Raw genomic sequence first — 16,275 nt, 5'->3', positions numbered from 1 at the left:
TAAGGCCTTTTCCATCCGTTGGGCTGCCTGCCTTTGCCTCTCTTTCTCTGTTAGGCTGCTTTTCCCTCTGGACTCTGCATCACTTCCCCCAGAAGACATTCCAGTAAGCCCTTCAGTGTGAATTCAGTGCCCTTCCTGTGTGTGTCCACAGCACATCAGCACATTTCTCTGTCTTAGCACTTACCACACTTGTTGATAATCGTGTGTTTACTTGTTTCCTGCCCACTAGGTTGTCTGCTCCTTAATAGCCAGACTGTATCCTCTATTTCTTTGTGTTCTAACACAGTGTTTGATGGAACTTCGTACTTTTTGTGTTATATACCTTTGAACCTTCCAGTTTTTTTCAAAATAGATATGCATTTTTTATACTTCATAAAGTTAATAACTGGTGTAAATGTTTTAAATAAATGGATAAGAAAAATGAAACAGAGGTAAAAGAAGGGAGATAAGATAAAGCCAGGAATGAAGTTAAATATACAAAAGTATGTGCTTTTGAAGTGCTTCCTTTTGCTAGTGTTGAGCTGTACAGTTAGTTGACTTTACTCTTTCTAGGAATTGATATAAACAAGACATGATGAATTCCTCGATTCACTGTGTTCATAACATAAAATAAACCCACTACTCAGGAGATGCATAATTTTATTCCTGATACTGATATCGGAAGGAAATTTCTTTTATGGGCTTTATAAAGAAGAAACTAATGTAACTTATGTTATCTTCAACATTCTTTCAGCAAATAAAGCAATAGGTTTCACTGAGCAAAATATTTCATTTTTTACTTAATAATAAACCCAGTTTTTGTTTGGCTTGCTTATTGGAATCCTAATGGTATTGATGTGGTAAAATGGGGACTATATTAAGAAGTATAAAATGGTATCACCCTAAAAAGGATATTTAGCAATATACTTTTCCCCTGTCTGTGAACTCCTTAAGGACAAGGACCAAGACCACATTTTATTCATTTTGTGTTCCCTATTTTCTGTACATTTTTCCCCTGTTTGTATCCCAGGACTAGAGGGCAGCTTAAGAGCCTCCCCCTTTCCATTTAGATTGTAAAATTTTTTGTTTTGGTGGCAGTTTCTCATGTAATTAATGCTTTGAAAACTAGATTTCTATACAAATCTTCAAATCACGGGCACCTCAGTGGCCCAGTCATTTGAGGGTCGACTCGGTTTCAGCTCTGGTCATGATCTCTGGATCATGGGCTCTGTGCTGGGCATGGAGCCTGCTTAAGATTCTCTCTCTCCATTCCCCCCCTCTAGCTTGCAGGTATGCTCTCTAAATAAATAATTAAAATCTTTAAAGAAAAACAACCTTCAAATCACCTACCCTTCTCTTCTCTTCTGGTGCTGGTAGAAAAAGATGGCTGCAATAGCAAAGCATCTTTCTTTGTCCTGAGCTCTTTGAAGGAAAGTTATCATGAAAGACCAGGTGTATTAACCAAGCTCCTATGTGTTAATCCTTTTCAATTTGGGGCAAAGGATAATTGAGGAGAATCCTGGCTTGGATAGCTATCAAGTATTTAGTTCTTAAGGTAGCTACTGTCACTGGGTGAGGTTGAAGCCATTTTCATCCTTGTATATCATCTCACTTCCAAGCTCCCCCAGTTGCTCATGAGATAGGCTTGCCTTCTAGACTGCCCCTCCTTCCTCTAGAAAAATACAAAAATCTGTTATACCATTCAGTAAATTGTGTTACTTAAACCATTGAACAAGCTTTGACAAATTCACACCCCAAATAACCAATGCCCATATAAAGATACAGGATATCCCATCATTCCAGAAGGTTTCCTTATGCTAATTCTTTGTCATCATCCCACTCAGAGGTTATAATCCCTATTCTGATTTTTTTTTTTTATACCAAGGATTAATTTTGTTCAGACCTTTTTAAAGAAGCAATAGCGGGTACCTCTCTGGTTCAGTTGGTAGAGCATGCAAATCTTTTTGTTTGTTTTTGTTTTAAGATTTATTTATTTATTTTAGAGAGCACACACATGTGCAAGTCGAGGGAGGGAGGGGCAGAGGGACAGAATCTTCAAGCAGACTTCCTGCTGAGTGTGGAGCCTGATGCGGAGCTCAGTCCCAGGACCCTGAAATCAGAACCTGAGCCAAAACCAACAGTCAGATGCCCAACTGACTGAGCCACCCAGGTGCCCCAAGCATATGACTCTTAATCTCAGGGTTGTAAATTGGAGCTTCATGTTGAATATAGGGATTATTTAAAAATAAAATCTTTTAAAACAAAACCAAGTTATAGAATTTGCTTTTAAAAAAAAATTTTATTTATTCATGAGAGACACACAGAGAGAGAGAGAGAGAGAAAGAGGCAGAGACACAGGCAGAGGGAGAAGCAGGCTCCATGCAGGGAGCCTGATGTGGGACTCCATTCTGGATCTCCAGGATCAGGCCCTGGGCTTAAGGTGGTGCTAAACTGCTGAGTCACCCGGGCTGCCCTAGAATTTGCTTTTGTGGGGCCCCTGGGTGGCTCAGCAGTTGAGTGTCTGCCTTTGGCCCAGATCATGATCCCAGGGTCCTGGGATCAAGTCCTGCATCGGGCTCCCCACAGGGAGCCTGCTTCTCCATCTGCCTATGCTTCTGCCTATGCTCTGCCTCTCTCTCTGTGTCTCTCATGAATAAATAAAATATTTTTTTAAAAATTTGCTTTTGTGATATCAAAGAAAGCCTGTTGGGTCTGGTTACCCCCCTAACCTGGAAGTGTTGCCCTGTTCACATATGGTGATTCTAAGCCCTTCAGTGTGGCAGCAAGTGAGATGAAATGGAAGAGTTGCCAGACATTCATACCCTCTCCTTCGAGCTCCCGTGAAAAACTTTCACATCTAGTATCTGTGTCTAATGAGTGATGTTACCTGACAATTTTTTCTAGACACGGGATAAACAGTATAGAAATCAATTAGTCTGCAACTAGACAATGCAGGAATGCATGCAGATTGTACGTGAGCGCTGCTGAGTACCCATTCCTGTGATTATCCATGCATTTCCAGCTGTAAGTGCCTTTTTCACCAAGTAAGCTGTAGACAATAAAATAATCCTCCTCTGCTTGGTTATTATTCCTGATTACACCATGTCATTTCCTTTTGATAACTTGTAGGTCTTTGGTCTATAAAACTTAACTTGAATTGCCCACTGCATGAAGAGTAGTACATATTCTCCAGGGGAAGTGTAAGATAGGACTTGTCACAGAGAAACTTTTACTCTTAAAAAAAAAAAAAAAAGTGAATGTTAATAACCCAAACCAACATCTATGTAGTTCAGTTAGAACAGAACTCTGCAAACTCCAGGGACTCTGGATGGGAGGCTCAGTGCAAAGAAATCATTACAGGACCGAGGTTGTATAGGAGACTTTTGACTCTATACCATTGCTTCATTTTAGGTAGAATTGAAAGTTCCTTAATGAACCAAATAGCCATAGTCAGGCTCTTTGATTCCAACTATAGAGTAGTTTATTTTACACCTAGAACCTGTCGAGCATTGTGCTGTATGCTTTACATTCATTCTCATTTAACCCTGGTAACAGTCCTCAAGGTCAGTAAAATAATCCTATTTTTACAGCTGAAGAAATTAAGGCTCAGGGATGAACCTTGCCTGAAACTGACAAATCAGGGATTTAAATGCACATCATAGTTTGTTTTGTTTTGTTTTTAAGATTTGTTTATGGGGGCCTGCGTGGGGCAGTGGATTAAGCATTTGACTCTTGGTTTCTACTCAGGTCATGATCTCAGGGTTGTGAGATGGAGCCCCATGTCAGTCTCCATGCTCAGTGCAGAGAGTCTGCTTGATATTCTTTCTGCCTCCTCCACTGTGTGCACATGCTTTCACTCTCTCATAAATAAAATCTTTTCAAAAATTAGAAAAATTTATTTTATACAGCAAGTATGAGAGCATGAGTGTGGGAGGGGGACAAAAGGAGAGGGAGGAGTCAGAAGCAGACTCTGCCCTGAGTGTGAAACCCCACAGGGGGCTCAATCTCCCAGCCTTGAGATCATGAGTTTGAAAAGTCCACTTTTACTGTGTTGGTCCCAGCTTCCAGGATGCTAAAATAAAGACTTGTTTCTTCCATGAAGATATCACGAAACTATTCCCAACAAAAAGCAGCTGCATTGCCTTTCTTCAGTGAAAAAGTCCTGGAATGTTAGTGCTGTATCACACACAGCAGTGGTGCGTGGGGTAAGGAAAGCAAAGTACACAACCCTGAACTCCAGCTGTGGCTCCCTGATGCTTAGTGAAGCTGAAGTTCTACTGCAGTTTCAGCCTGCCCTTCATGCATGGGCTACAGCCCCCTCTTGTGGTAGAAGCATATGCTCCTCTGGGCACAAACTGAAGGAACTGGTTATTTCTCAAGAGGTAAAAATCATCTATTTTAATGATATGAGTGAATTGTTACCTAAGAGTTGAAGCTCAATGAATGTTTGGAACAAAGACAGACTCAGCCCTGGAAAACAAAGAAGATCCGTTCCTGCCGTATAAAATCTACAAAAAGAGATACAAGACTGTTAGTCTTTTAACCTCTAGGCGGTTGAAAATCACACGGGCTTGGATTCTGCTATTTATCCTCAGAATAGTACAAATTCTTTTGTACTTCCTTTCAATGGGAAATAAGCAGTGAATTTCAGACTACTTACTTCCTATTGCTGTGGTAGATCAGTTTATTTTTAATAACGATAGCATTTTTGTGCAAGTACGCACATTGTTTTAGAGACAAAATTTTTTATTTATTCATGAAAGACATGGAGAGGCAGAGAAAGAAGCAGGCTCCCTGTGGGGAGCCCAGTGTAGGACTTGACCCCAGGATCACAACCTGAGCCAAAGGCAGACACTCAACCACTGAGCCACCCAGGTGCCCCAAGAATCTTCATTATGTTTCTGCATGGCTAGCCTCAGTTGACAAGATGATAGGGTAGATAGATGGAATGAGCCATCCCCACCTCCACAAAGATGACCATACCCTAATCCCTGGAACCTGTGAATTTGTTACCTTATGTGATAGAAGGGACTTTACAGAGGTTAAGTGAAGGATCTTTAAACGGGAAATTTGCCCTGGATTATCAGGCATAAGAGTGAGTATGAGAAAAAGCCATATAACAATGAGACCAAAGAGAAAGATTGGCAGATTCTCTGCTATTGGCTTTGAAGATAAAAGCTGGGATGAGGGCAGCCCTGGTGGCTCAGCGGTTTAGTGCCACCTTAAGCCCAGGGCAGGATGTTCCTGGAGACCCGGGATCGAGTCCCACGTCGGGCTCCCTGCATGGAGCCTGCTTCTCCCTCTGTCTGTGTCTCTGCCTCTCTTTCTGTCTCTCTCTGTCTCTCATGAATAAATAAAAGCTTAAAAAAAAAAGCTGGGATGATTCAAGGAATATACAGGTGATCTCTAGAAACTAGACAAGGTAAAGGAACAGATTCTCCCCTAAAATTTCCAGAAAGACTGTTGTGCTGTCAGTGTGGACTTTAGAATTCTGACCTCAAGAGCTGTAGGAGAATAAATTTATGTTGTTTTAAACAACTAAATTGTTGCTATTTTGTTATGGCAGCAATAGGAAAAATTAGATGAAACATTGCAACCAAGAATCAAGATGGTTACATCGTGGGATGCCTGGTTGGCTCAGCGGTTTAGCTCCTGCCTTTGGCCCAGGGTGTGATCCTGGAGTCCTGGGATCATGTCCACATCGGGCTCCCTGCATGGAGCCTGCTTCTCCCTCTACCTGTGTCTCTGCCTCTGTGTGTGTGTCAAGAAAGAAAGAAAAAGAAAGAAAGAAGAAAAGAAAGGAAGGAGGAAGGGAGAAAGGGAGAAAAAGAAAGAAAAAAAGAAAAAAGAAAGAAAAAAGAAAAAGAAACGAGAGAAAGAAGAAAGAAGGAAGGAAAGGGAGGAAGGAAGGAAGAAAAAGAAAAGAAAAAAGAAAAAGAAAGATGGTTACATTGTAACTCAAACCCAAGGTCTAGAATTGCTTGTGGAACTTTGTTTATATCATTTTTTGTATTAGTCTAGGCTAACTAGCTGGGTTTATGCTGTGCAAATAATTCCCTGCAGCGTCTTACTGATGATGTAAAACAACAGAGCTGCAAGTTCATCTCAAGTTGGAGGATCCCTGGGAACAGGTTCTCCTCACTCAGGGATCTAGGTTGGCAAAGCCTCCACCACTTGGAGAAATGGCTGATCACCATGGAAGGGTCAAGGGAACGTGTCTAACGGCACATGGAGCTTGAGGCTTCCTCCCAAAAGTAACACATGTGACTCATGATCACAGTCTGTTGATGGTGCATGTTACATGACTGTGCATAATTTAAGGGAATAGGAAATGCCCATCTTACCATTTGTCCGGAAGAATTATAATGAGGATGTTTGTAAAGAACACTGATTACTACCAAATTTTTCTTCCTTAGTACTGATTTTCTTAGATATTTGAGCTATTTATTGTTAGCTATAAGACTCAGGATAATATATCCCAGTCTGACTTTGGGACTCACTGTATGTAGGTCATTTGTACCTATAACTACTTTTTAAAATCTTTACTAAATGCATGAAACATTGGCCAATTAATGTAGATGATGTTCCATTTAAAATGGCCTGTAGAGGGCATAACTTCTTACAGAATTAGGGCCATGGACTATTACACTATTGCAATGTACTACAACACCCCTGCTCATAGTTGTCTATTCATAAAGGTTAATTTTATCATGTGAAAGATGAATTTGACCACAAGATAATTTATGAAAAGCTTTACGATTTTCACAGGAGATTACAATATGACCTTTTCATTCGCTTTCCTTAGGCCTTTGATAAAGGCCTTTGATATTAAAGAGCTTTTCTTAATTGGATTGATTTCAAAGTTAGGTTTTCCCAGATTCTAATTATTCCTCAAAATAGTCCTTGTTCAGCAACATAATAAATATCTATAACATAGATGTTAGTAGTGATACTATTTTTTTAACCTCTTTGAAAAGCTTGTTAGATTTTGTCAAAGTAAATAATTTTAATCATTTAGATCAATTCAGCAAACTTTTTAAATACTTTATTTATTCATGAGAGACACAGAGAGAGTAGAGGCAGAGAGAGAAGCAGGCTCCTCACAGGGAGCCCGATGTGGGACTCGATCCCAGGGCCTCCAGGATCACACCCTGAGCCAGAGGCAGAAGCTCAACTGCTGAGCCACCCAGGTGTCCCATTTTCAGCAAACTTTTTATATATCTCTCAGGGTCCCAGCAGCAACTGAGGAAGGTATATAGGACAAATGAAATTGTTAACCATTTTATAGATGACAGACTTGGGCAGCAAACAAATTGTAGTACAACCTGCTTCTAGATTTGACCAGAGTTGGCCATGGTTGCACTAGAAAAGAAAAATTATTGTCTGGCTTGGTTAAAGCTGTGTAGGTTCACTTCATGGTCAGAGTCCTCATGCACATTTGAAACATCTGCCTCCCCTTTTCTTTGTTTGAGAACTGATGCTTAGTGTGATCTGAATGGATCACACTTCGCTCAGTGTGATCTGAATGGATTCAGCTCAGATTAGTTTAAGAAAGGTTTGTGGAACACAATTTATGATTTCAGATTAGAAAGGGGTGAGGAAGGGTGCCTGGGTGGCCCAGTTGGTTGGGTGTCTGCCTTTGGCTCAGGTCATGATCCTGGGGACCTGGGATTGAGTACTGCATTTGGCTCCCTGCTCACCAAAAAGTCTGCTTCTCCTCTCCCTCTGCCCTTCCTCTTTCATGCACACACACATTCTCTCTCAATTAAATCTTTTTTTTTAAGTTTTATTCATTAATCATGAGAGACAGAGAGAGAGAGGCAGAGACACAGGCAGAGGGAGAAGCAGGCTCCATGCAGGGAGCCTGACGTGGGACTCAATCCTGGGTCTCCAGGATCATGCCCTGGGCTGAAGGCGGCACTAAACTGCTGAGCCACCCGGGCTGCCCATATATCTTATTATTTATAAATTATATCGGGATCCCTGGGTGGCGCAGCGGTTTGGCGCCTGCCTTTGGCCCGGGGCGTGATCCTGGAGACCCCGGATCGAATCCCATGTCGGGCTCCCGGTGCATGGAGCCTGCTTCTCCCTCTGCCTGTGTCTCTGCCTCTCTCTCTCTCTCTCGCTCTGTGTGTGACTATCATAAATAAATTTAAAAAAATTAAAAAAAATAAATTATATCAACAAAAATTTATAATAAGCTCACATACATATATGTGTTTGTATGTGTATAAATACTTGTACATATGTTTGCATTTTTTTTCCTTTGGCAAGTCCATTCTTAATGGTGGAGTCGGGGGCGATTTTGCCCCCAAATTGGCCAAAGATTCTGCTTAACTTCCTCCAGTGCAGAGGGCAGGCCCCACAATATAGAATTACCCAAATTAAAATGCCAGTGATGCCAAATTTGAGAAATCTCTGCTCTAGGGCACATAAAAGCAAAATTAATTGGTTTACATATATCTAAAACTTCTTCGTATTAAGAATATTATTCTTCTGGGGTTCTTGGCTGGCTCAGTCAGTAGAGTGTGCCACTATTGATCTCAAGGTTGTAAGTTCAAGCCTCACATTGGATTTGGATGTAGAAATTGCTTAAAAATAAAATCTTAAAAAAGAACACAACTCTTCTGAAATCTTTTTTTTTCTCATTTTGTTTTGGCTTTATACTTCAAGTGTTTTTCTCAATTGAAGGATAACTTACAGATAGTGAAATGCACAGATCTTGAATATATAGTTGAATCAGTTTTGACAAATCCCTTTAGCCTTGTAAGCCCACACCCCATCAATATATGGAGTGTTTTCATCACTTCTTAAAGTTCCCTCTTTGCCATGGTCTGATTCCAGAAATAAGCACTGATTTATTTTCCATAGACTTTTATCACCACAGAGTTGGTTGTTCTAGAACTTTATATAAAATTATATAGTATATATAGGTTCTTGTGTCTGGCTTCTTAGCATGTTTTAAAAATTTATCTGAATTGTTGTGTGTATCAATTTGATCCCTTTTATCAGTGAGTACTGTTCCATTGTATTGATATACTGTGAATTTTTATTTATAGACACATGCTATTTCCAGCTTGGCTAATGTGAATAGTTACTATGAACACTTTTTGTACAAAACTTTTGTTTTCATTTCTCTTGGATAAATATCAAGGTGTAGAAATGCATATAAGATCATATAGTAGATACATATTTTAACTTTTAAGAAATGAAGAATTTTCAGGGTACCTGGTTGGCTCCATCAGTCAAGAGACTGACTCTTGATTTCAGCTCAGATCTTGGTCTCAGGGTTGTGATTTCAAGCCCCACTGGGCAGCGTAGAGCCAACTTAAAAAAAGAAGAAAAAGAAGTAGTGAAGAGCTTTCCAGGGGCACCTGGCTGACTTAGTAGAGCATGTGACTCTTGATTTTGGGGTCATGAATTTGTGCTCCATGTTGGATGTAAATATTACAATGAATGAATGAATTTTTTTTTATTAAAAAGAAATTAACAGCTTTCCAAAGTTGGGACCTGTCCTGTTAATCATTGGACTACACTCCATATTTCACAGATTTGTTGTTAGGAAGAAATTAGATAATACATGTGAAGAGCTTAGTGTGGTGCCTAGCAAGTAAGGGCTTGACTGATAGCTGTATTGAGATTTATTCTCTCTGAATAACTAAAATAAAATAAATCCAATGTGAGGCTTGAACTTACAACCCTGAGATCAATAGTGGCACACTCTACTGACTGAGCCAGCCAAGAACCCCAGAAGAATAATATTCTTAATACAAAGAAGTTTTAGATATACGTAAACCAATTAATTTTGCTTTTATGTGCCCTAGAGCAGAGATTTCTCAAATTTGGCACCACTGGCATTTTAATTTGGGTAATTCTATATTGTGGGGCCTGCCCTCTGCACTGGAGATAATAAGTTAATAATAAGATAATAAGTTATCTTATTGATAACTTCTGAATCTCACAGTCTTGAGCACTAGGCTATGGATCCATCTTCCGGCATATATAACATCAGAACTTGGCCATCCCACAGGTAGCTTCGACTCTACATATATCAAACTGAGCTCTCATCCCCAGCCCTAAACATGGGTCTCCCGTCCTATGCCTTATTATGGCGAATCCTGTTGGCTAGACAGGCCTCTCCCCTTCTTGCACATCTCACACATCACCCAAGCTTTTTCAGGCAACCGTTTCTCTCTGTCCCCCACTGTTGCTTCCCTAGAACTTTCTTTACTTTGTCTCCTGGATCACTTATGTCATAACTGAGGCCCATACCTGGAGATTGCCATCTGCAGCTCTTTGCCTACACTGCCATCAGAGGGAATTGTCCGAATACAGACTTGCTCCTGTCGTAGTCCCGTTAGAACCCTCAGTGGCTTCCCAAGATAAGGTCTCTTCTATTCCTTCAAGGCCTTCATGCTACAATTCCATCTTCTACCTCCTTTCATAAGCTTGGCTCCCACCCCTTAGATTTCTTCCCATAGCCGATTTGCTTAGAGGCCTCTGCCTGTGCTGCTTGTTCTTCAAAGAACAAATACCATACCCTCTCTTACCTCACCTTTCCCCGTCCCCTTCACCTCGCATATAACCTATGGAAACCTCAGCCAAGCTGTTTCTGAGTGCCAGGAAACCTCCTCTGCCATCAGGCTCTTTTTCCCTTGGGTTGGAGTAAGTGCCTCTGACCCCATGTGCCCTAGGATGGCTTTTGTGGCACTGTGCTGCTTGATGCCCACCTGGCCCCCACCCTAGACTGTGCATTCTCCAGGACAGGGACCTTTTTTGCTCATGCGAGCATCCCTAACACCTAGAACACAGTGGGGACTCAGTAAGTGGGAAATTGAATAATTGTATTGATGGTATCAGAGTTTACTTAATTTCTGCTAGACCTATTAGAGATGAGTGATAGGGAATGCAGACAGCAGCATTTGGAATTGCTGAGGCCTTACCATTTGTCTTGTCCTCATAGCCCGATGAAAATTCACTGGATTTTTCCTCCTGTATGCTACGGCCTGGGATTAAAAATGCTCAGGAACTGGCCTGTGGGGTGTGCCTTTTAAACGTGGACTCCAGAAGCCGGGTAAGTGATGCGCCTTCCCTTCCCCCTGCAGATGGCAAGGTGCTTTCCTCACATGACCTCTGGGAACAACCGCATCTAGCCCACTTCACTGGAAGGTCTGCAACCACAAGCGGGGATTTTTATGAAGCCCTGGAATCTGACCACAAAAGCACTTAGATTCTTATGAAAGGGCAGTGGGGGGGGGGAGTCATTGGGTGAATGGGGGCAGTTCTTCCCTTCCCGACAGAATGCTGTGTGTGCTGTGCCCACAGCGCCCTGTGCACACTGGGGTGGTAAAGAGAGGAGGTCAAACCTCTAAGGCTTTGTTTGGAGGCATGAGGCCCTGTTGTGGGAATTTTGTTGACCTTATGGTTTCAACGTTATTTCAGAAAGAAGAGAAGCCTGCAGAAGAACATCCTAAAAAAGTATGAACCAGTTACACATTATCTTAGCATCTCCATCTCAGTTTTGAGTGTGGAAAGCAAATCCACTGCCATCCTGAAGTGTTCTGATCGTGAATCCTTTACTGAGTCATGTCTGTTCCCATAATGTTTGATTTAACCAACTAGTGTGTCTGTGTGGGTCTGCTTGTGTCTTGTTTGCACGCTTGTAGCTCATAATTGGCTTCTGGTGTTGCAGGCATTTTTCTCTGTGATGAACAAGGTAACATATTGAGCGACTTCTGGAAGACTGGAAGTTGTGACAGAGAATGATATCAAAGAGCATCACAATTCGGCAGTTATCAGACAAAAACAAATATTAGAGTTTTGTTTGTTTACTTGTAGTGCTTTAGAATATCCCCCAAGGGCTTGAGGTTAGGACCGGCTGTGTGGGACATACCTATAAGCATGAGTCGTCTGGAAATCATTCTTCTGTGCCTAATAGCTTTATTTTTATAAACCCTGTACCTATTTGGATTTTTAAATTATGTTGATTCAGTTATTAGGTCCCAGTGGCATTAGTCCCCGAGAGTTTTTAATGTTTTGTTTTTTTCCATGAGAGGAATGTAAGCAGTCACAGCAATGTAAGGGATTGCACGTGTAGTTAAATGCCAGCCTTAGGGGAGGGCTTCCTCCGGCACAGTGAGGGTTAAAAATCATCCAGGGCCCTTGGCTATTTTAGTTCCCCATGTGATGAACACCCCCCAGCCAACCTTCTCTCCCCCACCCAGCCCCACCCCCACCCAGCTTCTGTCTGCCCTTTTTTTTTTTTTTCTGCCTTTTCTATGAAAGATTTGGCCTTCTTTTGCGAAACTGGGTTTAATGGTAAGGATTTTTTTTTATACCTTTAATTAGCATCAAAAGACCTTCTCCCTTGAATTCTTGTAGCTACCTGTTCAGCTTCTGTGTGTGCGCCAGTGTGGCCTCAGCCTCTGTGACCCGGAGAGTTGCACGTGCCGGTTGCTGACCAGCTCTGTGGTGCAGAAGCAGACTGACGTGTCCCACATATCTGCTTATTTCTGGCAGGCATTCAACTCCGAAACAGACAGCTTCAAGCTGGCCTATGGGGGACACCAGTATCACGCCAGCTGTGCCAACTTCTGGATCAACTGTGTTGAACCCAAACCTCCCGGCCTCATCCTGCCTGACCTGCTCTGAGAAGTTCCTCTATGAAGTACCTACTGGGTTGTGGTTTTTCCCATTACACCCCGTGAGCTGACAGGGACCAGTAGACAGAATGCAGGGACTGCCCTGTTTACCTCCGTGAAGCTTCACGAAGATTCCCCAAGCCCAGAGCAGGGAGAGAGCCACTGCTTAGTCCCCAGCCATCCCTACAGACGACCTTTGTCCCCGGGGTCCTGCTGCCAGTCTCGGGGGTTGGAGGTGAAGTTGCCTTGCCCAGAATGCATGCGGCACCAGAAGTTTGCTAACTTATCTCTTAGTTCTCTTAAGATGTTTGAAAATACGGATCTCGATTTTCTTTATCTGAGGAATGACTTGCTGCTGCAGTATTGAAACTGTGAAGAGTCGATGCTGGAAGAAAAATAAAGTGCTGTTGTAGGACTGGAATCGGCAAGCATGCTGTGAGCCAGTGCTTACTTGTTTCTAGAACACTGTTGTCCTGTGAAGTAGAGGGCACTTACCCACATTTATTGTGTCGATGTCAGAAATGAATAAAAATAGGAAATTGTGATTAACTGGACATTCTTTTTATAGGGAAACTTCTACTCCTCTCCATGGGACAAGGGCAGGTAGGTGAGGATAGATTTACCAACTGGAGCTGCACAACTGAATCAATTCACCCTTGGTTCATTTCTAATACTATCCACTTCAGAAGGCTTTTTCCTCAAAACATGCCTGGGCCCTTTGCAGTGGATGGAGTGTTCATCTTGACAGAGGCCCAAACCCTTGTGTGTCAGGATGAACAGCCTTCCCCTTAGGAGCCTCCATGGAAAACTGGGAACATGGTACTTTTGTTCAGACAAGATTTGGAAAGACAGCCGATTGAAACCGCTTGGCAGTGGCCTTTGTCCAGATCTCCAAGAATGATGGCGGAGGGGCCAGTGCTGCCCGAGTCCACGGTATCTGATGCGAGAGACCTGAAAGTTCAGGTTAGAAGCTGGAGTTCCCGGCCTCCTTAGGCACATAGTGAGATGGACATTTACGGTAGAGGTACGTGCCTTAGAAGCAGTGGCAGAAAACTGCTCTAAAATAGATGGAATTCTAGAAGGAAAAGGTTCATGCTCGCTATCTGGTATAGGGAATTTTCTTTGCCACTTAAACTGAATGAATAAAACCAGGAGGAAAAGGAAAAGCCAAGGTTAAGGACCGTGAAGTCCTGGGAAGAATCAGGCAACCTGGGGCATACATTTCTCTGAATTGTAAATCATGTGCTTTATGAAGATTTTGAGTCTTGTGTTTCATGTGGTAGGTCTTAGGCTCTCTGACCTAGAGTTTGTTTTTATTTATAAACTGAACAAATTAGTTTTGTCTATAAAATTGCTGCTTTACATAACTAATTAGATTATTTTCCCTTCTCAGGACAAAACTTGAAGGGATTCTATTCTGTTCCATCTTACACCTTTTAGCCTCCATCTTCTCCAAGAAAGGAATAGAATGTTTTCACTAAACAGCTCTTGATGAGGCTCTGCTTTACCTTGCTGTGCCCTGAGTGCAGAGAAGTGAGATGAATCTGCCTCTTTTGCTCCTGATTCATCTGCAGCCAACACCAATGTCTGCATGATTACCCTCGGGGCCTTTGTCCCCCACGAGGCTCTGGGCTCACAGGGTGTTAGTAACGACACAAGCGGGGCCACTTGCTCAGGCTTCCCTGAGCCCTCTGTGCCTCTGCCGCCTGAGCAGCACCTGGTGCATCGTGGCACCAGGATTCCAGCAGGCTTCCCATCCATCTTGTAAATTCCCCAAGAGACCATGGTAACAGGAGTTACCTTTGCTTGCAGTGAGGTCTCCTGGTTTGAATTTACAATGTGGAGGCAGTTTTTGGAAATGCCGTATGAACTATTGTTCTGTCGCACTGGCATGGGTCAGTGACATTTTAAAAAGTATGCTCACCTGCTGCTAACTATAGAATGGATCCATTCCCAGATTCCAGAATGTAAGTCTAACTGCTGCTGGCCTTCCCAAGTACAAGTATGAGAGGCTTAGTCACTCCATGGGAGGTGCAGGAGAATACAGCAGATGTCAACAGAAAGCCCTGGCTATGAAAAATATCCCCTCCTTTTAATATCTGTTCACTCACATACCACCAAGAGTGTGGGAATAATACTGCGTTTTCTTTATGTATGCAAGTTTATTCGAATAGCTTGATGTTGCATTCAGCTTCACCTCGGCTCTTATTAGCCAAGAGTCCGGTGTCCTTGGAAACAGTAACCAAGGTTACTTATTTCCTGTCAATTGTGCAGGCGGCTTCGACCTCACTGCCTGAGTGGTGATTAGTAAGCACTTTTCTCTTTCGGTATTGTATTTTGCTTTTAAACATTCGATGGCTGTGTGTAATTTTTGTCTGGACGCGCTTGAGGTAGAAGAGGCACAGGGTGTGCTACTCTCCATGCTTTTTTTCCCCCTGTGGCTACGAGGTAGTACACTATATAGGTTGCATATTTTAAATGGACTATTTTGTACACATGTACATGTTTTTTCTTTAAAGAAGCCTTCTATTTTTACTTAATGACACGTAATCTCAAGCTTTGGAAAGATTATAGGACCTTTACAGAAATCTGCAATGCTTACTCTGCACTGGGGAGCACTACAGAAATTCCCCTAACACTTTCCAGGTCACACACCTTCCTTTGTGACCAGCTAATAAACTCTGGCATTTAGATTAGAAAGGTGTTAGGCTTCTTAAGTACTAAGAATGCTTACTTACATCCCAGTAGTGGTGTCAGCCAAGATTTCTGCAGGAAGTTTTTTTTACCAAGAACATCTGTCACCAAGTGTTCTCTTACTGTAGTACAGTGGTTATTTTTGGACTCTTATCCAAAGACTACAAGACTTGCAGTTTGCCTTTCATACTGGAATACCGTCATGTATTGTTTTGTTCTTTTGGTTGATTTTTGATCATGTGCTCCTGTAGCGTTTATGGGTTCCTCTGAGTTCCCATAGAAACTATTAACTTCATTTTAATTTTCCTATTTAAATGGTGCATGTTTATAAAAGTAAATGGTATGAAACAAGGTAGAATTTGGATGGAGACCATTGCCACAGACCAGGTAAGATCCAGAAAATATAATTTATATAAACATGTTGTAGCCACTGGCATTATATTTATGGCTTCTTGCCAAAATAGGCCAAAAATCTAGAAAATTATTCCATGAATAAGCAAGCTGCAACCTTCCTGGCAACTGAAGTAAAAAAAAATAAAGCAGCATTGTGACAAAGCAAGGGCAACCTGATGACTCCCAGCAGTTTGTAAGGAGTGTGGAATAGGGAAGCGCTAACGTGAGTTGTCATACTTAGTAGGAGCAGTGAACCAGGAGACACTTTCAAATTTCAACAAAGGAAGCCATTGTTATTTGCTTATCATGTATTGAGATTTGGTTTAGGGCATTTTGTGCGTGAAAGAGTCAAGCAAAGGCATGGCTTTTATTAAAGCCAATTTCTTTAATGGAGCACTGCCTGCTTTTTTGGTGCACTCTGGTTACTAAGAGCCACCTGAAAACAGTACCTTTCATCAGGGCGTCCGTTCTCTGCTGGGTCCCACTGTCCCAGCATCGGGAAGGATATTAACAGCTGCCCATCTGCAAGGATGTGAAACGTTGACATCACTCAGCTGGGATGTCTATT

At 42.0% G+C, this 16,275-nt stretch overlaps 1 protein-coding gene and 1 long non-coding RNA gene across 10 annotated transcripts in view; one reads left to right on the top strand and one right to left on the bottom strand.

Annotated features, from left to right (window-relative positions):
• Nucleotides 1-13,165, top strand: part of SYNRG (synergin gamma) — an 82,258-nt gene extending 69,093 nt beyond the window's left edge. For 7 of the 9 annotated variants that reach the window (XM_055327185.1, XM_055327177.1, XM_055327192.1 and 4 more), the window contains 3 exons: nucleotides 10,943-11,053; nucleotides 11,422-11,457; nucleotides 12,499-13,165. In XM_055327185.1, the coding sequence (XP_055183160.1) occupies nucleotides 10,943-11,053; nucleotides 11,422-11,457; nucleotides 12,499-12,630 (279 nt within the window). In that variant the 3' untranslated portion in view covers nucleotides 12,631-13,165. The remainder of the gene's footprint in view (nucleotides 1-10,942; nucleotides 11,054-11,421; nucleotides 11,458-12,498) is intronic. The other 2 variants (XM_055327210.1, XM_055327165.1) reach the window with 1 other exon arrangement.
• On the bottom strand, nucleotides 2,537-10,994 carry LOC129510916 (uncharacterized). The gene is made up of 3 exons (XR_008664718.1): nucleotides 10,923-10,994; nucleotides 9,208-9,306; nucleotides 2,537-4,487 (listed from the first exon to the last, which is right to left on the bottom strand). It is a non-coding gene; the product is annotated as an uncharacterized LOC129510916 (long non-coding RNA).
• Nucleotides 13,166-16,275: the final 3,110 nt, after the last annotated feature.

This window comes from Nyctereutes procyonoides, unplaced genomic scaffold, assembly GCF_905146905.1.
Source record: "Nyctereutes procyonoides isolate TBG_1078 unplaced genomic scaffold, NYPRO_anot_genome, whole genome shotgun sequence".
Taxonomy (NCBI): domain Eukaryota; kingdom Metazoa; phylum Chordata; class Mammalia; order Carnivora; family Canidae; genus Nyctereutes; species Nyctereutes procyonoides.
Note: the sequence above shows the minus strand (reverse complement) of the source record. Positions and strands in the feature narration are given on the sequence as shown.